This window comes from Copadichromis virginalis, linkage group LG16, assembly GCF_057382275.1.
Source record: "Copadichromis virginalis isolate Kocher_CV1m ecotype Utaka linkage group LG16, C_Virginalis_male_GT1.1, whole genome shotgun sequence".
In the NCBI taxonomy this organism is placed as follows: domain Eukaryota; kingdom Metazoa; phylum Chordata; class Actinopteri; order Cichliformes; family Cichlidae; genus Copadichromis; species Copadichromis virginalis.
The window spans coordinates 34,318,656-34,341,057 of record NC_140633.1 but is presented as its reverse complement, the minus strand read 5'-3'; the positions used below and the strand labels follow the sequence as shown (position 1 = coordinate 34,341,057).

Sequence of the window (22,402 nt, the reverse complement as noted above, 5' to 3'; positions counted from 1 at the left end):
TTTATTTTCTACAGTCTTTAATGAGCTTTTCCAGTTTGCTTTGTGATGCCTAACATTAGCCTGAAGCTAATCAGAATACAAATTATTTTTTTAGTTATTTCAGATGCAATCAGAACGCTCATACTTTAAAAAACCCAAAACATAAAAAGCAGAATAAAGGTAGATCAGATTTATTTGTGCTTGTGGCAGGTTTCATTCTGACATACAGTAATCCTTCAGTCTCAAGACAACAAAGAGGAACGCTGAGTGACATCAGCGGCACTGACACAAAGAGCGCTCGCACACTCCGAGGCCGCCGAGTGACGCGAGAACAACAGCAGCTGTACAAAAACAACACGACGGTTACAGCAAGAGTCTGACGGAGACAATGGTCCAATGGAGCGTCGGCACCAAAGTGACGTCAGACCCACCTGCTCTGCAGATTTAACCAACTCCAAACCTTTTATTCTCAGAGCAGATGGATTCAAGCTTATTTCCGTTTACAGCAGTCTGCTCTTTTACAGTGTGGCGTTCCAGTTATAAAGGACGACAGCACGGCCCAGCCTCCTCACACACACACAGATACACAAAGGCCTTTGTGCTGACAGCAACAACAAATGCACGCAGTGTGGTCCCGTTCGGGTTTGGCACCTAAAAATAAAACCAGAGGAATGTTTTCTCTGGAGGTTGAGAGCTGCCACTGTCTGAGGTCAGGATTTGTTGCTGGTGGCACCTTGGCTCCTCTGTGAAATAGTCATCCCTACTTTCTCATCACCTCTCCACAACTTAAAGCAACCATCAGGAAATACTTCTTCCCACACTCACTCTTCCTGTTTAATCACCTCTTTCCTCTCTAAAAACCATCTGACACCTCTCTGTTTCCCCACTTTGACTTCACTTTCCTGAACCACCTCATTGACTAATCCTTCCTTTCATCATCACCTGAATCTGCTTATAAGACACGTGAGTGCATTATTTACATAAAAAATAGAAGTCCAGCACATAAATATTACAATAATAATAATAATCAGCTTGTGAGAATAACATTAAGAATAGAAAACAGAGTGAGCAGCAGCCCTGAGATGAAATCTTGAGGCACCCGGACCTGCGGAGGACTGCAGGAGGTCTAAGTGAAGGCTCTGCACACACTAAGTGCTAAAGTTTCTCCTCTAAGAGGAACTCGCAGCTCAGGGAGGAAATCATTTGAGTAAGTGCGGGCACGGCCCACTCGGCTGATTCACCCCTTTATACTTTTACTGCAGCACACTTCCAGCCAGAAATTTCATAATAACCTAAATGCAGATTAACACTGAAAGGTGCATATTTAGATTTTTTTTTTTTAAAGAGCTTTCTATAAGACCCTGAGCTACGTTTAAACCCTCAGTATGAAGCATATGTTGAGAAAATCCAAGTCTGACATCAGGTTTAAAGGCAATCATGCAGCAAACTCTTTCACGAGTGGATACAGGTACCAAAACTATTTTTAGATAATGTTACTCTGACCTGTCCCTTTTTAATATCCTAGAGTCAAAATTTTCCCTCTAATCATGTAGAAGTTGACTTCAGAAGCTTCTTTGTGGCGTATCTAAACTTATTTTCAAAATAATTTGCAAACAGGGCTGTGGGAGTGTAGAAATAGTTCGTTTTATTAACCGATACTCAATTTTGGCTCAGAAGACTGACTATAAGATATCCATGCTGATAAAGGCTTCATTGCATATTTTCTGTTTTTTTTATGGTTAAATTGCCTCATGTTATGGTTAAAAACAAAAATGAGACACAGGAGCTCTGGAGGGATGCTTTAGTTTACTATTTAACTTCCTCGCGGTAAGAATGCTGAAAACCTGGAAGTCTTTGAAACTGAACCTTGATGGTTAAAAATCTGTTTAATAATATTAATAGGCTGGAAAATGGAAAAAATTAAGTTGGTAAGTGAATTCCAGAGGGGGGAAAAAAACTCCACTAATGTTGTTGCTTGTATCCATTTCTGAAGGATTTATCTGCAGCACTATTAAGGAATGTTTGTCCTAAATGTGGTCCACATCTGGCACCGATTCCACCTTACACAAGGCAGATGTCAAAGGAGCATCACCCTAACTCCACCATGTCTCCCAGGCCACATCTGGCCCACAAAGCAGCTGCTATAACTAGCCAAAAGCAGGCCTGATCAGGCCCGAATGTGGCCGCTATCTGACTTTGATGCGACAGAGAAGTTACCCTGACGCGGGCAGCAGCGGATTTTATCTACAGATAGAAACCTGAAACACTATAACGCTGCTGCCTCTTTTAAACATGCAAAGAACAACATGATCTCACTTCCTCATAGCAGAGGCGCTAATCTCTATATCACACATTTCAGCTGAAGCACAAGTGCAACCGAAAGCAGCTCCAGGTGAGTCAACTTCCCACAGTTAAGGCAAAGAATTCAGAAGCACCAGAAATGTTGCATAGATTCCCCTGGAAGTCCTCCGGAGCAGCCTTCATCAGCACAGAGTGGGTTTAAGACAGGAAATTAAATACTTGAGGTTAAACACACCGCATTAACTGAGACGTACTGTACAGTATGAACAGCGACACATCAGAGTTTAGCCGGTTATCTTTGGTTGGTTTGAGTAGATCAGTATAAACAGAACGGTGAATGGTGGCCGGCACGCTGCTGGTTTCCAGGAGACTTAAAACAATTTAAAAGCTCAGAGGAAGAAGTGATCACCGCTGCATCTTCATCTCCCTCTTATCATTTTTGTAGCTTCAAAAGTCAGCATCCTCCTCGAAGCGAAACCTTTTTGCGTGTGAGTGGGATGACTCCAGGAAGTTTTCCTTGTCTTCAAAGTCTTCGTGAGGGGCCGCCCACTTTGTGCCACAGCTCCTGGTACGGAAGGCGGTGGCGGCGGGTTCCGGGCTCATGCAGATTTGCGGCTGCTGCCACAGCCAGGGGTGACTCATACAGTCGACGGCGCTGGGCCGGTCCCTACGGTCAAAACAGAGACAGTCCAACGATTAGACACATTCATGCAAAGAGATCGAGGTGCTGGTGTTTCACTGAACAATCTGATCTTTCCTTCAACCAGATTTCTTCCTTTATAGATTAACACCAGCAGGTTCTTCTTGACATACTAGTTCTGATGAGATCATACTTAGCCCAGCATGCTGCCTGATGAGTGTGAATCCATCACACACCAGTGGAAAAACTTTAAAACAACACATGACGTGACTTGGAAAAACATCCATCACGGTTCTGTTCACAGCTATGTTTTCATTTTCATCTCTCTGTTACATGGAAGTTATGTTAAAACACCCACACTCTTACACTCGCACACAGACTCTCGCACACAGATTGTCATTTACTCACTCAGGTGCTTTGACCAGCAGCTTGCGGATGAAGTCCACAGCGAGCTCAGACACCCTGGAGAAGGCCTCCCTGCTGTAGTCCACATTGACCTGGGAAACATTCAGATACGTCTCCTGCTTGTCGTCCCCAGCAAACGGAGACTCGCCCGTCACCAGCATGTACGCGATGACGCCCACGCTCCTGAGAAACACACACAGGACATATCAGACATGGAGAGTCTGAAGGCTAAATGACACAAGCAAAATATCTGAAATAATCTTAGAAAAACAAATAAGAAGAACGATGTGTTCTCATCGCATTTGCCACAAAAGAAGTGGGAAGCATTACATTAATACCCACACTGCCGAAGATCGCCTTCACTTTCATTTCCAGTTTGTGATGTTTTTCTAATGAAGCTGCATATGTTTTAGATTTATGTTCACAGTGACCAATTCTTTTAAATCAACCCAAGTAAATACTTTACGTTTTAAATTCACTTACAGCTCCACAAATGTGAGGAAATGTGAGGCTGGAATGAGCTTTAAAATTTGTGGCTTGCTTTACATTTTCCAGACTTAACCGTATTTTTATACTTTTTTTTTTCAACCTCACCTATGGCCATTCATACTACACCAAAGTCAAAGTAATAGAGCAGTAATAGATAGACAATAAAATGTCAAAAAGTGTTTTGGTTTTTCACCATCTACTTTGGAAATGTATTATTTTCACAGTGGGTTTACCATAGAAAAAGAAACTCCAAAAAGAAGACATTCTGTCAGTTGACAAAAATGTTGTTTTATAAATGGTAGGACAGTCTGCAAAAGTGCTAACAGAACTTTATCTGTAAATTTAAACATTTATTTCTTACAATTTAAGCTTAAAGCAGCATTCCTTTCCCATGTGGAAAAACTGAGATATATTCCTTAAATTGAACTTCTTTCCTTATTTTAAAATATGTCAGGGATTACACATGTGGTTAAACTTTACTAAATTGTACTCTGACAAAAAGCAGAGTTTCACTGGTCTGGCACACTTGAGATCAAAGTGGGTTGCATGTGGCCCACGATGTAAAATGACTTCCTGTGCTGTGGTCACTGGTCACCACATCGCTGAGAGTCACTTCCAGCACGTACGCAGCTTAAGCTCAGCTTTTATTCTCCTGGTGGTGGAGTTCATGTTACTTTCTCTTCATGCTGGAAGTGGCAAAGTACAAGTGGTGATACCGCTCCTTCCAAAGGGTTAAACCATAGCCCATTTAGTACAGATATACTCACCAAAGGTCACTCGCCGTTGTGATTGGCTCGTAGTTGAGGATCTCTGGAGCTAAATACAAAAAAGAAAAAGAAAAAAAGAAGAAAAAAAGTAAAAGCTGTCAGTCAACAGTGAGAAGAGAAAAGATCTCTGTGTAATTTCCCAGATTAATTACTGACTCATGGTTCTTTCTGCATTTATTTATAGGTGTGTCACTCATCCACTCTCACAGGAGCTAGCACAGTAAAATGCACATGTTGGGTAAGAATTGATCAAATGCATGATCTCTTCTTAGTCAACATTGACAATTTACATATAGTTTATTATTGTGAATCTGACTGATGTTTGTCTATAAATATGTGTGAAATGTCCGCTGCCGCCTTTGTTTCATGAGCGTCAGCTTACCCACGTATTCAGGTGTGCCAAGAATCTCTCGGAGCTCTCCGACCGCACCCAGTCTGCGTGCCAGGCCAAAGTCCACGATCTTTATGTCTCCTGGAGGCGACAGGCTGGTCAGGAGGATGTTCTGTGGCTGAGAGAGGCAGAGAGGGAACAAAGTGAAAGCAGGAAGTGCTCGAGGGATAAAACTCATTTCTGATTGCAAAATTCACCTCATGATGAATGTCTCTGCACAGGAAACAGTTATTTAATTAAATAAACGACTTATGATATTGCGCCATTCTCTTTAAAACAGTCTGAGAACATTTAGTGCTGTATGTGACTGTCCTGTAATCACAGGGTATTCACAGGTATAAATAAGACTTATTGATTTAACTTGAAATGAAATTTAAGACCAAATCTGCACACATGAAAGCTGAAAATATGCTCGTTTAAAGTAAATGCACTGAGGTCAGCCAGTATAAGTTCTCCTTTTTCTGTTGTGTCAGTTCAGTTTGGCTGTTTGAGAAGTTAATTTGCTGTATCACTGTTTTTTATTACTTTGATCAGGTCTGGGATTAGCCGATGTCTTTTAAAGGGCTCAAATTGCTTGTAAAAAAGAAAAAAGTGAAATGAAACTCACTTTCTACAACATTATCTGTCTTATTCAGGCCACACCAGCTTGGTCCCTCACACTCACCCAAACTGATTTTAGGACAATACAATACTTCTTTTTAAAGGACCTGTGGGTCAAATGACAAGTATTCCTGACAGTGATGACAGTTTTATGTTGACATGTAAAATTCCCACCCTCATGAGTAAAATAACACATTTAACAAAGGCATTTGCTAAGATTTGGTATTTAGTCAAGATCTTGAATTTTTGAGACAAAAACCCCACACATTTAATCCATTGTTGTGGCCCAGGAGAGTCAGAGGTGTGTGACGATCCTGGTATCAACATGTAGATTTAATTTTGTAGTCCTATACAAAAAAAAAAAAAAAATCAGCTGATTCTTAGGGGCTCAGGTGGTGGACACTCGATTTGACCCTGATGTAGCGGCAACAAAACTCTTCACACCCTGCTGTCACTGCAGCAGAAGTCAGTTCCATGCTCTCTACAATCCTGATTCTAGGCTTAACTGTGGCATTAAAAAAGGAATTTAGGATTTTGAGCGCTTAGAGAAGGGAAACACCCGAGTACTTAAGGTTAAGTCTGTGGTGAGTTGAGTAAACGGTTAAAAATAGATTCACTTTGGTTGGATGTGTCTGAATACCTTGAGGTCTAAGTGGACCAAGTTGCTCTGATGGAGGTAGTGGACTCCCTCCAGCGTCTGCCTGATCAGGCGCGTGATCTGGGCCTCGGGCAGCAGCTCGTCGGATACGCAGTGGTCAAATATCTCTCCACCGGCCGCACTGCATGAACAGGAGACAAGAAGGAATGTCTGGTGAAATATGAAACACAGACCAGTTTGATACAGACTGTGTGTGTGTGTTAGAGTTTCCACAGGAGAAAACAAAAATGCATTTATGGATTAAAGGGTGGTGCAGTGGTTTTAGTCTCCAGCCCACAGCCAGAGGGACGCAGGTTTGATCCTGCATGTTGTGGTAAGGTTTTATTGAGAAATAGAACCTCCTTCCTGCTTAGTCATTGCAAAAAAACCAAAAAAAAACAAAAACACTGCAGGCACACAAATGAAGACTGAAGCGCTAAAATGTACAAGTAGAAAGTTTTACTACACCTCAGATAACTCAAGCTTCTAACTGCCATTTCTGAATTTGAATTTATATCCTTGTTGCTGTAATCGCAAGCAAAATGTCGGTACGAGTTAAGAACAAGCCTAAAGCTGAAGAGAAAACTCTGGTTTGTTTTTCGCAAGTTTCACTCGGTTGACAGTAGTTAGCACTCTGTCAGTAGTAGCTGCATAGACTCCACACATACAAAAGTACGTGACGAGCTTGACTATTGTATGGGCATGCCATGCATCCAGAGGGGGACACACTGAGCATCTGTAAACACTGTAAGTTTTGTATGTAGAGCTTTATGTTCAGCCATGTGTTTACTGCGAGCTTTTAGCTTTTACTACAAATCATATGATTCTTTTTGACTTACCCTGTAGTTTAATCTGCCCGGCAGTATATAAAGTAATGAAAGATTTAAAACTTAAACCTCAATAAAACTTAATTTGCTGAAAAATTGGACCACATTTAAAAGAAAAAAAAGAAGTAAATCAAAATAAGTCCTATGTATTTTTATTTACTTAGTTTTGTAAGTACGTCAAATCTAGGCCTCATTTCTACTTTCTTGTTATTATTATATTTCATTTAATTAAAGTGTTGCACCTAATTTTAGTTTCTAGCTCAGTTAGCTGTAAATAACCATTGCATGTGCAATGGCAGCTGGCTGATGCAGCGTCTTCACACTCAGGTTGCTTGTTGGAGGAACTGTGGAAATCAAAGTGCAAATCATTACCATATTTTCTGGGACTGCCCAATTTTGAGGGATTATTGGAGAGAAATACATAATGCCTTACAGGATATCTTTAAACGTGAAATACCTCTCGAGAGTAAGACTATGTTCTTTGGATATATACCTCAGGAATGGCCTAAATATGATAAACATTTAATAAATATTTTATTGGTGGCCTGTAAAAAGAATATCACCAGAAAATGGTTATCCCCAGAGAGCCCAAACATAAGTACATGGATGGAAATCACAATGGAAATTTATAACATGGAAAAGATAACAGCTTCTGTTAACCACAAGCTGGAGAAATTTACATCATATTGGGAAAACTGGGTTAAATATATCACGCCTCATAGGCCAGATTTTACTATTACAAACCAATAATTATGATGTATGTATATATATTTATAGGATCACCCCATACCAACACATCCGTGTTTTTTTTTTTTTGTTTGTTTTTTTTTGTTTTTTTTTTGTTTTGTTTTTTTTTTTTTTTTCTTTTTCTCTTTCTTAGGTTTGTTAGTTTTGTTTTTTGTTTTTTGATTTTCGGATTATGTGATGGTTTCAATTAGAGCAGGGCGATATGGCCAAAAATATTTATCACGATATATATTTGAAAATTTGCGATAACGATATAACCGACGATATAATTGATGCGAGACAAAATACAACTCCACAACATTACTAGCGCAAAAAGACAACCTTCCATTTATTTTCACTTAAACAAGAAGCTGGTTTTTATGTACATTAAAGCTTTATAAAAATGTAACAGTGCAAATGCAAATTCCTTGCTGAAAGTTTAACCAAAAGGCATTTCCAGTAGAAATGGGCTGACATATCCTGAGCATAACCATGTATAATATCCACTGAAGTTAAAAAGAGGTGCTTTGCAACATTAAACTGCAGTGTGCAGTACGCATTTTTCGGACCATAAGGTGCACGGGATTATAAGGCACATTAAGCGAAACAAAGCAGTCAGATAAATCAAACTTTATTAAACTCATTCTTCTTGCTTCCTCCACTTCTGTACCATTGATTCATTAATGTTGAATTCTCTGGCAGCGGCTCTATTCCCATGTTGTTGCAGTATATTAATGACTAACCTCGTATTGTGGATGGATTATCTCAGTTGTTCTCCTGACTGAAGTTTGGTCCGTTTACAGTATCCTGCCATGCGATTGCATTTGTCTCTAACCATGAAGAACCTTCACATTAACTTTTATAAGTGGAAAAGTGTTAGTGTTCGTCCTCCAGCTTCACTGTTTATGTTATGCTAACATAGCTGTGTCGCTAGCGATCACGTAGCACATCATTATATACCAGCTAGTCCAACTTCAGTAACCCTACAAACGTCACTGCTGTTTAGTTTCCTGTCTTCATTTATGTTGGAAGTGATAGCAGAGCTGTACGTTTGAATTTTTTCAGAAATCTCTCCGTCAGAACGTGCTATATCATGCTTAGGTAACTAGCGAAACTAGCGAGCTAACTTCCGCTAGCTTCCTGCTAACTTCTAACTCCGTTAAATGTAATAACTTTTGTTTTCATGGATGCCTGGAAGTTAAACTTTATAGTTACACCTGGTAAAGCAGCAATGCTGATCGTTTTATTAAAGATGAAATAATTTAGACAGTTTTCAACTCTCAGTGATGCTGCAGTGTTTGTTTGACCTGAAGCATACGGAGTTTAGGACCCAGATTACTCCCAGATTTAAGAGCATCTTAGTCCGACAAATATGACAATAACAACGGCCGCTTGCATGTTCTGCAAAAAAATGTGCTTTGTTGTGTATCTGACGGACAAACACCAAACCAGTTCCACATCACTGAAGTTGCACCATTTTTACAAACCAATTCTGGTTCATCTGTTTCACTCAACAATCATGTGCGTATGAAAACAAAGGCACTGCGCATGCGCGTTTTACTCATATTCTATCGCGATATTTCATTTTCCTATCGTTTCCTAACATTATACCGGTATTACCGTGAACGGTATAATATGGCCCAGCCCTAGTTTCAATTACTTCTATCGTTGTAAGTATTCTTCCCTTATGACTTGGATGTAAATTAAAATACTATTTCAGTATTTAAGGCAGATAACCTAAGTATGAAGAATGCTTACATGATGTACATACTGTGAATGCCTGCTTTTGAAACCTTAATAAAAATATGAATTAAAAAAAAAAAGAAATAAAGATATATTGATAAAGAATAAGGGAACTGCACGAGACTGAATGAAATAATTCAGGTGAGGAATGCATCTATGATCCAGAACAAGGAATTCTAATGGAAAAGTAAACAGATGAGAGATAAATCAGTAAAAATAGCCGGACGGAGAAAGACTTTCAATAAGAATTCAAAACATGCTAACAAAAGTAGAGGTGGAGAAACTGAGAAAGCAGAAACTAGACAGCAGGATGCGGGTAAAGACATTTCTAAACAGGTGCACTACATAGCAAGTTTTTGCCACGCATGATCGATTACTGCTCCTGTTCTAGAAACTTTGAGTTTGTTTATACTGAGATGCAGGAAATGCTGGGATTTATTTTCCATAAAAACGAGCCAACTTGAATTTCACCTGCTTGCCGGCAGATTTCCTCTCTGACTCCTTCCTCCTGCTTCACCTGAAGCAGCTGATTGATGCTGGGTTTCATTCATACAGTCGATATTAAAGCTCATATTAGAGCACATTAATCTGCATCTTTCTAAGACAGCTGTGACTACACACGCCATTTAACAAAATCAGCCCACAATGACTCTGTGCGGTGTTCTGTAACAGAAACCTACAATTTCCTTGTTATTTGTGGCTGTTACAGAATAGGTTCAATGTAAATCCTGCATGACAAAATAAGAAAGAACTGTGGTACGTCTTTGGCAAAGATAAAAACAAAAACAATCCTCACAATCTGTTTTATACATTATGACTCATAGATCCAAAACGTTATCACTCCGGTTTGTAGCGGAGCTTTGTCATGCTGGAAAATGCAGATTGTCAACAAATTGCTCCTGGAAGAAGTTGGTCAGTAGTCTTTAAAACATATTATCTAATGTATTAACTGTATCACAGAAAGTCTTTACTTTGAAGGCACAGTGTCTCTGTTTCCAGTTTGCATCACACTTTTCACGACTGCTTAGCAGGGAGTTTCCTATGGAAACAAATACCAACCACAGCAATCGGCAAGCGACTAAAGCAATTTCAGGGATGTATTTAGTGCAGCACTCAGCAGCTTCCAGACTGCTTGCTGAACAGCTGGGGGAATACAGATTTTTCCCTAGTAACCAGTAGAGATGGACCGATCCGATATTACGTATCGGTCCGATACTGACCTAAATTACTGGATCGGATATCGGAGAAAAATAAAAAATGTAATCCGATCCATTAAATATCACGAAAGCACCTCACAAAACTTGCAACACGCCGTAACTCACCTCAGAACGTTAGCACGTCGGAGCAGTATGCATCACGTGATAGAGCGGCTGTGGCATGCAGGACCTGTCGGTGGTCTGGATAGCATTTGGAGCTTCGCTAGCAACCCGGCATTTCATCTCCGACAAAGTTATCCCCGAGAGAAGTAAAGCAAGTGTGTAAGTCCATCTCTGAATGTTTGTAAAGCATTCCTGCGTTAAGCTTAACAAACGATATATGGAGCGACTGCCTCTTCTGGCTGCTACTTCAATCATGAAACTGCTTAACGATCAGCTGATCGGCTTTTCTGTCCCGAGTCCGTCTCTCTGGTTTGTTTTTGGCCCACTTTGCACCAGAAAGAGGAAACCAGCGGCTGAACAACAGCAGCACGTTTAAGCTTGATCAGCTGTTGTTAGAATTTATTTATTATTACTTTCTACTCGAGGATCTTTTTCTACGTAGCTGACGGCTGGTAACTGTGCAGGGGCGGATCTAGCAAAGTTTAGCCAGGGGGGCCGATAGGGCATTAACAGGGAAAAGGGGGCACAAAGACATACTTTTCTTTCTTATTCTCATTTAAAATGTCTAGCTTTTAATAAATAATTATCCGAATCTTACACCCAAAGTTTTAATTTGATGTAAAATGAATAGAAGTCAATTACTGTATATAGTGACTATTAAGTCTAATATATATACCCTAGTAAGCTATAGTACTTTTTCCTTTGGGAAGGTACCATCTGTGCGGTCTGCAATTTTGTTGAAGAAAGATGTTGAATCTATTTAATATTTCTTGAAAAATAATTGATTTCTGTGCATTTTTTTTCACACTGAATCAAATTAAGGTTGATTACGTTGATTAAGCATCATGAGGTGGAGTGTGAGGGGTGGTTCCCTATTTTTTATTTATTTATTTTTGTTGTTGCTGGGAGTTGGAACCCTATTAGTTAGGTTGCTTAATATTTATGCTAAGTACTCTTTAAAATACCAGAATAGGGAGGATGGTGTAGGTTTAAGTTTATTAGATTGATCAGTATTGCTGAACTATGAAATTTTTTTTTTTTTTTGCATATAGGTATAACAGAATAGCTTTAGTGTAGTTGTTGTTTTAAACTTGAGTATGAACTTATACAAAATGCAGCAAGATATTTAAAAAAACTGTTTTGTTGATTAAAAAACACTATATCGGATTCATATCGGTATCGGCAGATATCCAAATTTATGATATCGGTATCGGTATCGGACATAAAAAAGTGGTATCGTGCCATCTCTAGTAACCAGTGGTTGCTACTCAGTCTCTGGGTCGATTGGCACTGAGGCCTAAGAAAGAAACTTGTCCATACTTCTATTATCACTGCATCAAAATGGAGGCTTTGCTATTTATTTAGCCATTGCCATGGCAAATCTGAGTATCAAAGATCCAGGCGGCGATGGATCTATCTGATTTTCAAGCACAATCTCAGGTTGAATACAGACTCAACCTCAGGAGTTTCTACTTTCTGAGTTTAAAGTTGGCTTCGAATACTGCTGAAGCTGCTTTCTGGAACAAGGACCAGGCCATTATTTTCCAGACTGTCTTAGATCAACAAAGTGAGCTGTTTACCATGTTTGCACTTTGGAGGGGATTAAGGTGTCTCCAATGACAATTACAGGTGTGGTTAGAAAAAACAGAGCAGTTCATTTCAACAAGTCCTCATGTATTCTCATATCTAATCTTCCAGTTTCAGTTTTGATTGTACAAAGTGACAAGACAAATGGCGGCACAGACAAAGGACGTGACATTCATTTGAAAAGGGCTTTTAAATAGGAAAGGTTAAGAGGTCAAGACTAAGAGGACGGTGGTTCAGGTCACCTTCAGCTCAAGCTTCCAGCATGTTGCTGTAGCTTTCAACCTATTCCTGATAAACCTGTTATGAAGGATGAGCTGTTTGCTAATTTAGCAGCTCCTTAGGACTTGACAAACAGGACTTCGCCCTCATACAAGCGTTTACAGGATCTCACTGCTGGCTTGGCGTATTTGAGGAAAATAGAAGCACTCAAGTAAAATGTATGAATTAAATAGGATGCAGCATATATAAAAATAAAACAGGCAGAAAGTTTGTGTGAACTCACTATTCCAGCACTAAGACAATGTCGTGATCCGTCTCATAAGCGGCATGCAGGTTGACCACTCGGGGGTTGTTACGTGCCATCTCCAGGACAGCCATCTCATGGATGACCTCTGCCCGGCAGTCACGACCTCGTCTCCTCTTTTTTAGGAATTTGGCAGCGAACGCTTTTCCTGTGGTTTTCTCCACACACCGCTTCACCACAGCAAACTTGCCCCTGAGAGGAAAAAAAAGCAGGACAAGAATACACAAACTGAAGCTGAGTTTTAATTTATTTTTTTACAGTTATATTGATTAAACAGGAAATGCCTGAGTAAAGCTTTTATAAAGTTTAAATAAAAACCTCCATAGTCAAAAATCAAAACCAATTGAAAAAACTGCAGTTCCTCTAATACCCACTGGAGGCTTCCATGTTAAAATGTCCAACTTTACAGCAGAAATAAACATGTTTACAGCCTGCTACACAGACAAGTGGCCTCTGTAGTTATTTCTACTCTTTTATGATAACCCTACAGGGTTTGAATTTTGTGGGGTGTGAGGTTGACAGATGGATTAGTGCTGCCCTCGCAGTCATGTAGGCTCTGTATAGGACATTTACCATCCTATGTTTCAACACTCACCATTGGTAATGAACTCTGGGAATGAACAAGGTCATGGATAAAACAGACCCAAAAACATTTTGTCTGTTTCTGGGTTCAGCTGTAGCGATAAGGTGAGATTTTTCTTTCTAATTCTTGCTGTAGTAAAGATGTCAGTAAATGTATTTTTTTTTCCTGGCTAACATATCCAGGACATGAATTACCATGCATTTAGGTCAAGGCCATTATGTTCTGAAATTCTGCTCATGCGAGGTGTAAGTATAACTAAATCCAGCTTTTTAAACCTTATTATGGGGCAATATCAATTTGATTAAACACATTTTGTTAGGTTCCATTTATTAATATTGGAGTTGTAACCATTTATTTAGATTTATTCATCTGGCTCTAAATAACCACCTGGATTTGATTTAGAGTTGTTTCTAGAAGAACTTGGTTAGGATTTTTTTAGTCTTTTCTTTAGCACAAATGCCAGAAACCAATGGGTCAAGTCATGGTTATTACACCATCTTATACATATACATATAAGTGTATATAAACAGGCTTTTTTCCAGGCTACAAATTGGCCTTTGGCATCAACTTAAGAGAAATCTTTACTTTTCTTTCCTTTTATTTTTGTCCATTGCGTAAAAAAATGTTTCAGATATTTTTACAAATTGTCTATCAAAGTGCTGGTGATTTTCCTTTGATGTAAAACGAAAGCTTCTTTGGTTGTTTCCATCATTTTTTTTTCTGTGCAGGAAAAACCCTGATAGATGTTGTGGTTTGAGCCATTATCCACTGTAAGATTAATTTAGATGGCTAAATATCTCCAACATGATTCACCGCAAACTTTCCCCAATATAAGTCAAATATAACTAATGATTAATATGTTTCATTTTATGCAGAAAATGCTGATTAGTATGTGGTCCAGCCTTTACAACATAATATCTGTAAGTGACTTTGTGATAAAGGTGTTATACAAATACAGAAATGGCATTAGATAACAGGTTCTGTGTGCGGGAGTGTTATCTAATGCTAGTACATTTCCAACAGCCTACTGCCATGCCTTGTCACCGTGGTAACCATTTGTTTAGGTCATTAAACTTCATTTTAGAGCTATTTTAATATTTAATACGTATTTTAAACTTTGTTTAAAGTTCACCTTGTTACCAGCTGTGCAGATAACAGCCCTAATTTCAGCTCTCTAGGAAAACCTAACTTTTCTAGGTTACAGACCCAGAAGGAGTTCTTTGAATTGTGCTAAAACATCCTGCACATCATGTGATAGCATATAAGCCTCCACCATGTTAAACCTTCATGTCTTCTTGTACATATTCTTTTCCTGCTTAAAGGAAATTTGCTTTGCTTTGTTAGCGAGGGAGTTCAATTATTTAAGTAGAATAGATATTTATGTATATTAAATGGTCAGAAGTAGTTTGGTTTAGTTTAATAAGCAGGAAAATGAAAAGATTTCTGGTGAAAAGCCGACTCTGAGGCAGGAAAAGTCTCTACAACTCAACTACCTGTTTCTTTTGTTTGGCTGCACCTTGTAAACAACAGTGTTTCTCCTGAAACGGTCATACTAGGGATATTCCCTCTCAATGACATCATACAGAGCCAAGGGCAGAAAGACCGGCCTGAAACAGAGTTCAGAGCAGTCCGAAGCCTGAGCTTTCAGCTGACAAGATTACTGACCTCAATATTTGAAACTTTAACCATGTTTAATGCGAACATCCACCAATGGAAGAGGAGATGTAACAGAATAAGCTCCCTCTGAAGACACTTGCCAAAAAGGTGTTTTGTTGGGGGGTTGTTTTTTTTTTTAAGATCAAGATCTTATCTCACGTTACAGTCATTTCAAATACACAGACAAATGATGATTGATGTGTTTTTAATTAATTCCATGAACAGCAACAACCAACAGAAGCATTTAAGCTTCATTCTGACAAATAAATAAATAAGTAAGGACACACAGTGAAAGGTCCTTGTTTAGGGATTTAGTTATAGCTGGGAAATTACCTTAAATTCAAAAGTAGAGCTACTACAGTTTAAGATTAACACCTTTGTGCCAGCCATGTTCTCATCACTGAGTTTTAACACATTTCACATCAGAACTTCCTGTTTTAACAAATTGCAAACAAAGTGGCGAGCAGAAGTAACCCAAGCCGGTTCTGCTTTCTTAAGTCTGCTTTCCACATGTACTTGTTTCCTTCCTCCTGCAGACTAACACTAGCTACACTTTAATGCTCTGCGTGACGCATAATGACTTCAAACACACCTCGGGCTTGTCAGGATATGATCATCAGCTGCCTGCGGTTGCCATGGCTCGTACACAAACACATGATAAAGGTCTCCTTTTATACCAAGGCTTCATATTTTCCCACTGTACAATAAAGTCACCTCCCCGGTCAGAGGCTGGAGTGTTAAGACTTAGAGTCCAGATTCCAATCACCATTAACTTAGTGCATTACACTGCATGACTCGATCTGAGCTATTCAGCCAGCACATGCAAAAAGTTAGGGTCAGTGTATCAGCATGAATACACAGATAAGTGACATCAGCTGTCCTTCAAATGTGTGTTGTTGCAGCTCCTTCTTGAGCTATCTTATTTTATTTTACTGAGCTGTTTTTACTTCATATAATCTAGTTTGTTACGGGCTATGTTTAATATTTTGCTAACCTGGTAATTTTCCAAATTTGGGGATTTTTAAATTTTTTTTCTATCTGAACAGTCATGCAAGACCTCCTCTTTCATGTGACAAGGTAGCACATTTGCTCAACTCTTCCTGTTTATTAACACTCAATGCTAAAAAAAAAACATTTTCTGTAGAGTATGTGCAGAAAAGAAGTAAATATAATTTTTTTTCTCAGTTTTCATGCTGTATAGTCTTAACCTCTGTAATTTAACCTCTTGCCTCTCTCTACCTGCTTATTAAATGACAACCCTGTTTTATGTTTTAACTATCCAATTATCATTCTTGGTCTCTACTCCTTCATATTAGCACTAATACACTAATAATTAGTCTCCTGGACAAACAAATCACTCTTGGGCCAACAAAGATTTCAGTGTGCATGTTAATATTAGGATTAGGATTTTTTCATAGTGAGTAAACCACACAGTGGCATATTAATGACTAACCTCACGTTGAGAACCAATCATTTCTGATGTTTTCTTGGCTCAGAATTGGTCAGTTTTTGGGGTCTTCTTCCTGCCATGTATGGCATTTGTCTCCACCCATCTGGGTCCCTCAACATGACAACAATTAAATCCTCATCCCAAACCTTTCCTCTGCTAATGTTTATATTCTGTCTCAGTTTATGCCTCAAGTTAAAGCAGAACAGGACATTTTAGGTTTATTTTTTAAGGTAACTACAAAGTAAATGTGGTCAGGGGCAATATATACAGTATTTTACTGGAATGCAACTTCACATAAACATAAATAGAAGTTTTTTAAGGTCTTATGTAACAGTCTTTGTGGATTTGTGCATTTCCTTGTTGTGTTGTAGTAAATGTTAAAAACTGTTAACTGTTATTGTAGGTGTGGTTTCAACAGGAATGCTTTTTGAGTCACAACTCATCTGAAACATGCTGAATTTTTCAAAGTGTGGAAAATTGTCATAGTAAGTGGGACAAGTTTACCCTTATAAAGCCATCAATATTTAACGGTTAAACTACACCCCACCATCACTGGCACAACAGATATATCAGAAGGAAACTGCAGACATGATGTAAGAGTTCTTTTGCACAAACTGTAATTAAAGGCGGAACTTTCTGGAAATCTGCACCTGCCAGTTAAGAGCAGATTAGAGCTATTAAACCTTTCTGCACAGAGGTTAAAATCCAGCCACTGGTTGTGAATATGAATTCCTGCAATAAATCATAAGAATCTTAATAAGGTATGATTACTTGTAAAAGTTGAGAAATACTTCATGCGGTGAAAGTCCTGGGAATTCTTGTTAAGATTGGCTTAGATTATTTTAGCTGTTGCATAGGCCAGTGGTGACAGAGGCCATTACCAGCCTACCAAAGGGCCCTTGTCTAACACCGTTTGATGGCTAAAAGCTTAGATTTTCCTGTTCACTGTCATTTCTTTTGTGGAGATACAGGTTCACTCCACACTGTGAAAATGTCTTAAAAGTTAAATTACTCAGAAAAACTCAAGTGTGACAGATTTAACCCGTTCCATGGTGGTGTGTAAATTTTAAAAGACATCTAATGACAGTTGAGTCAGTAAATACAGAATACTGAGATCTATTTGATCATCTCTTAGGCTGTTTAACCGTTTTCCAAATTAAATACTACTTCCTGTAGTCTGGTACAGGAAGGGCATGGGGAAAAGGTTGCAGCCTCTTTTGAACCTTTGTCCTAAACCAGCTGAACGTTTTCAGACTGTTTTTCATTGCAGTTAAAAAGAAAGGGAAATATTTACTGGCGTGTTTTTAGAGATCAAACAGGACTTTTTAGTCCCATGGACTAAAATGAGTGTGATATTTTTACTACTTTAGTTTTTACTCACTGTAACACAACTTCAGGGTTTTTCCTGCTCAAAACACAGCCTTTGGGGGTTGACTACACTGTGTGTTACCTTTTAAAAATAAGTTTATGACTTTACTGTTATTTTTGCCTCTTTGCTGAGCACCAAGTATTTTATATTCACAAAAAACTGAATGACAAGCTTGACACTAAATTTTTCCAAAACTCTGGTACTGTAAGGAGTAATTGGAAGGAGTCCTGAAACAGTCTTAGAAGAGCAGAGGATGCACCAAGTTTCAGATTTTTAATATATAGGTGTATCGTCTTGGTTAATTTCATTCAAAAACATAATGTTTTGACATGAAAATTTTATGTTTATGAACAGCATTTTGTTGCTGTATAAGATTAACCATAATTCATGTAGCAATCACAAATTTCAATAAATAACTTTTTTTTTTTTGCTTAAAGTGGGCAAAATATTTGCTGTACGTAGATTGTAAACGAAAACCCCTTTGAAAGCCTGCAACACATTTTACTCACATGCACCTCGAGAGACTAAACAGACTAAAAACCTCTTTTCTCAAGAATACATTAATGATTCGGTACAAAGCTCATGTGTACTTAGGTGAAACTGCACAATTAGCCCAGTATTTGGTCATGCACACTTTCGACTAGGTAGAGTGTTGCTTGTGCTCTATAACAGCAATAACTTTGTGTCTTTTAAAGAACATCAGACTTTAAATACCTTCAGATACAAAGTTTTATATTAGTTTTATATTATATTATATAATATAATATATATTAGCTTTATATCAGCCAGGGATATATATCAGCCTAATAGTTTCAAACATCCCTCAAAATCTATATTCTATCTATCTATGCAGGAGTCACTATTTTACAGCCTATCCGTTAGTAGAAAAGTAATCTCATAGCATACTGGATGCACAGATTGAGAGCGCATTTACCTGAGAAAGCATTGTTACAAGCATGCTCTTTATTTTAATCAATATAAATAGATACATAAGCAATACAATGCTCCAAACCTAATATTCCCAGTCAGCCCTTGCATTAAAGGTTATTCCCAGTAAGGACCTTTTTTCTTTTTCTTTCTGGGAAAAGGGTGCTTGATGTGTAGTGATCGTTAGTGAAGAGGTACTGTTTAATCCTAAATTAAGCTTGGTGAATATTTAGTAGGAGGGTTATGTGATCTTTAAAAATGTCAGGTGTCTACTTCTCCTTTTTTGGAAACCAGACTGTGTAAAGTTCACTTATGAAAGACACAAACAAGAAGCAAGTTACATGCATACATGTGCCTTCTTGCTCTGCTTTATCTTCAAAGCAATGACAGTCAAATAAAGAAATGCTTGGAAAAACACTGACGTGCACCTACTAGGAAATGTAAGCACACGCCATGTTTTTAACACTTGATTTCTTAGTTCTTCTTATTTCTACACCACTGAAAAGAACACTAATAACAGATATAGCCGGTAGGCTATATATATTGTCCCCGTCTCCAACTGATTCAGCTCCACTGTCACAACAGGCATGGGAAATCTTTCACAGCTCCTACAGTGCGACGCATCTGTCCACCAGAGAAACATCCGTCCTATCATCTGACATTTACTTTGGTGATTTTGAGATATTTGACTTTCCCTATATCAGTAGCCGTGTATTTACATGTCTACAGTAAAGCTGATACCTTCTATGGCACTGGACGGTGCGTTCCTGTACCTGTACTTCACAAATGTAGTACTAAATAAATACAACAAAAGACTTATAAGTAGTAACCCTTTCTTAGTAAGTGATAGTAATACAGAAACTGAGTTTCATCTGTAAATATCTGACTGTATAGTGTCAGGTACAGCTCCCAGGTGTCATATACAGCAGGTGCACTCTCTGGCGGACTCACCTGCCCAGCTCCCCGGTGATCTCGTACACAGTCTCCAGCGGCTCCGTGCTGATCGGAGTCTGAATCTCGCCGAGCAGTCCGGCGGAGAGTCCGCTACGACTGTCCAGCCGCCTCCGAGACATCTTCCTCTCCTCCTCGGTGCTGCTTCCCGGCTGAAAACGGTGCCAAACGCCGAGCAGAAGTGAGAGAAACGGTGAAAATGAGCTAAACTAACGTTACCACTGCTCGTTTCGCCGTAGTTACATGTTAATGTTAGCTCAGCCGGTCACCGCGCGCCGCTCCAGCTCCCCGGCTAGCTCAACTGTCGCTAAGTTAGCTCGACGGCACTTAAAAAGTGACTTAAACCGATTTTCCTCAGCTCAAGAAAAGCGAAGCTTGGGTCTATAAAGTCCGCACTCATGGGCTGTTAACACAAAACCTATCCGAGCTGCCGCTGCGGTTGGCTGTTAGTCCGCTCATTGAGTTTGTCCGCACAGTTTGCGATCATTTTCACATCCCTGTTTGACAACGTCGTCGACGCGTCAGTGCGCATGCGCACTGCTTTTGCGTTCAGTTGAAAGGTTTGAATTTGGACACGGCCGAGATATGGCAGCCTATTCATGTCACTAAAGGAGCGGGTTCGAAGTTCAGAAAACATAAATGAATAAAATAAATAAATAATGAATCTTAATACTCAAAAGTTGGACTGTCAAAGTCCAACTTATGAGAGTTAATTTAATTTACAATATTTGTGAAATAACAAGCTTAATGTTTGTTTGTTTTTTATTATAAATATAAGACATATGGTATATATGTGTGATATGATTTTTCAGTTTTACAATAATTTTATTATAATAGCACTTCATCACCTTGACATACTATCTAATAATGGTGACTTATTGTAATTATAGATGGAAAATGCCAATCATGAAATAGAAAATGCATATCTAGGTCTTGCACATATGAACTCAGTTTTCAAGATTTTAAATCTCTTAGCTCGTGTGTCTTTAAAAACACTAAAAAACTTATTTCAAAAATACATTTGTAAGATGAAAAGTTTAAATTATATCAATGGAAATTTAGATTTGATATCTCACAAATTTGACAAAATATTCTACAAAATTATCAGAACTTATAAGTTTTTAAAATTTATTTATTTTTGCCATTTCATCTAGTGTTTCTCTTTCTCGCACAAGGTTGCTTCCACATAAAACCATCCACTGTGTATGTACAATGTGTACCTTTATTAACAATGATCTAAGCTTAACACAGCCCTCAGCATCTAAACCAAATTTTCATTACTGCATGCATTCCAATCTGATATCTTTAAATATCTGCATCATTAATATATTAATGTAGCTTCACTTATCCTTTTTCCTTTTGTTACTTGGACAGAAACCTCAGGTTTAGTAGAGGAGTGTTTAATCAGGGTGAGGCCTCCTTCATGATATACTTTGGTACCATTAACACAGTTTGTTGTTGACATACAGTGGCTTGCAAACGTATTTGGCCCCCTTGAACTTTCCCACACTTTATCACATTACAGCGACAAACATGGATCAATTTTATTGGAATTCCATGTGAAAGACCAATACAAAGTGGTGTACACGTGAGAAGTGGAACAAAAATCATATATGATTCCAAACATTTTTTACAAATAAATAACTGAAAAGTGGGGTGTGCGTAATTATTCAGCCCCCTTTGGTCTGAGTGCAGTTAGTTGCTCATAGACATTGCCTGATGAGTGCTAATGACTAAATAGAGTGCAGCTGTGTGTAATCTAATGTCAGTACAAATACAGCTGCTCTGTGATGGCCTCAGAGGTTGTCTATGAGAATATTGGGAGCAACAACACCATGAAGTCCAAAGAACACACCAGACAGGTCAGGGATAAAGTTATTGAGAAATTTAAAGCAGGCTTAGGCTACAAAAAGATTTCCCAAGCCTCGAACATCCCATAGAGCACTGTTCAAGCGATCATTCAAAAATGGAAGGAGTATGGCACAACTGTAAACCTACCAAGACAAGGCCGTCCACCTAAACTCACAGGCCGAACAAGGAGAGCGCTGATCAGAAATGCAGCCAAGAAGCCCATGGTGACTCTGGACGAGCTGCAGAGATCCACAGCTCAGGTGGGGGAATCTGTCCATAGGACAACTATTAGTCGTGCACTGCACAAAGTTGGCCTTTATGGAAGAGTGGCAAGAAGAAAGGCATTGTTAACAGAAAACCATAAGAAGTCCCGTTTGCAGTTTGCCACAAGCCATGTGGGGGACACAGCAAACATGTGGAAGAAGATGCTCTGGTCAGATGAGACCAAAATTGAACTTTTTGGCTAAAATGCAAAACGCTATGTGTGGCGGAAAACTAACACTGCACATCACTCTGAACACACCATCCCCACTGTCAAATATGGTGGTGGCAGCATCATGCTCTGGGGGTGCTTCTCTTCAGCAGGGACAGGGAAGCTGGTCAGAGTTGATGGGAAGATGGATGGAGCCAAATACAGGGCAATCTTGGAAGAAATGTGTAATAATGTGTATGTGTTAGTCC

General features: G+C 38.9%; 1 protein-coding gene across 1 annotated transcript; it reads right to left on the bottom strand.

Annotated features, from left to right (window-relative positions):
* Positions 1 to 1,271: 1,271 nt before the first annotated feature.
* On the bottom strand, positions 1,272 to 20,417 carry stk17b (serine/threonine kinase 17b (apoptosis-inducing)). The gene is made up of 7 exons (XM_085434516.1): positions 19,871 to 20,417; positions 12,914 to 13,126; positions 6,213 to 6,351; positions 4,964 to 5,090; positions 4,582 to 4,630; positions 3,329 to 3,508; positions 1,272 to 2,947 (listed from the first exon to the last, which is right to left on the bottom strand). The coding sequence occupies exons 1-7, from the start codon at positions 19,990 to 19,992 to the stop codon at positions 2,728 to 2,730; spliced, it is 1,050 nt and encodes a 349-aa protein (XP_085290642.1). The 5' UTR covers positions 19,993 to 20,417; the 3' UTR covers positions 1,272 to 2,727.
* Between the last annotated feature and the right edge of the window lie 1,985 nt (positions 20,418 to 22,402).

Bases quoted from the DNA above. Each gene is read 5' to 3' on its own strand.
- stk17b (XM_085434516.1), bottom strand. From the start codon at position 19,992: ATGTCTCGGAGGCGGCTGGACAGTCGTAGCGGACTCTCCGCCGGACTG. The intron at 13,127-19,870 runs GTGAGTCCGCCA...TTTTCCTCTCAG, and splicing joins ATCACCGGGGAGCTGGGCAG to GGGCAAGTTTGCTGTGGTGA. The intron at 5,091-6,212 runs GTATTCAGACAC...TGCCTCTCTCAG, and splicing joins TGGTCCACTTAGACCTCAAG to CCACAGAACATCCTCCTGAC.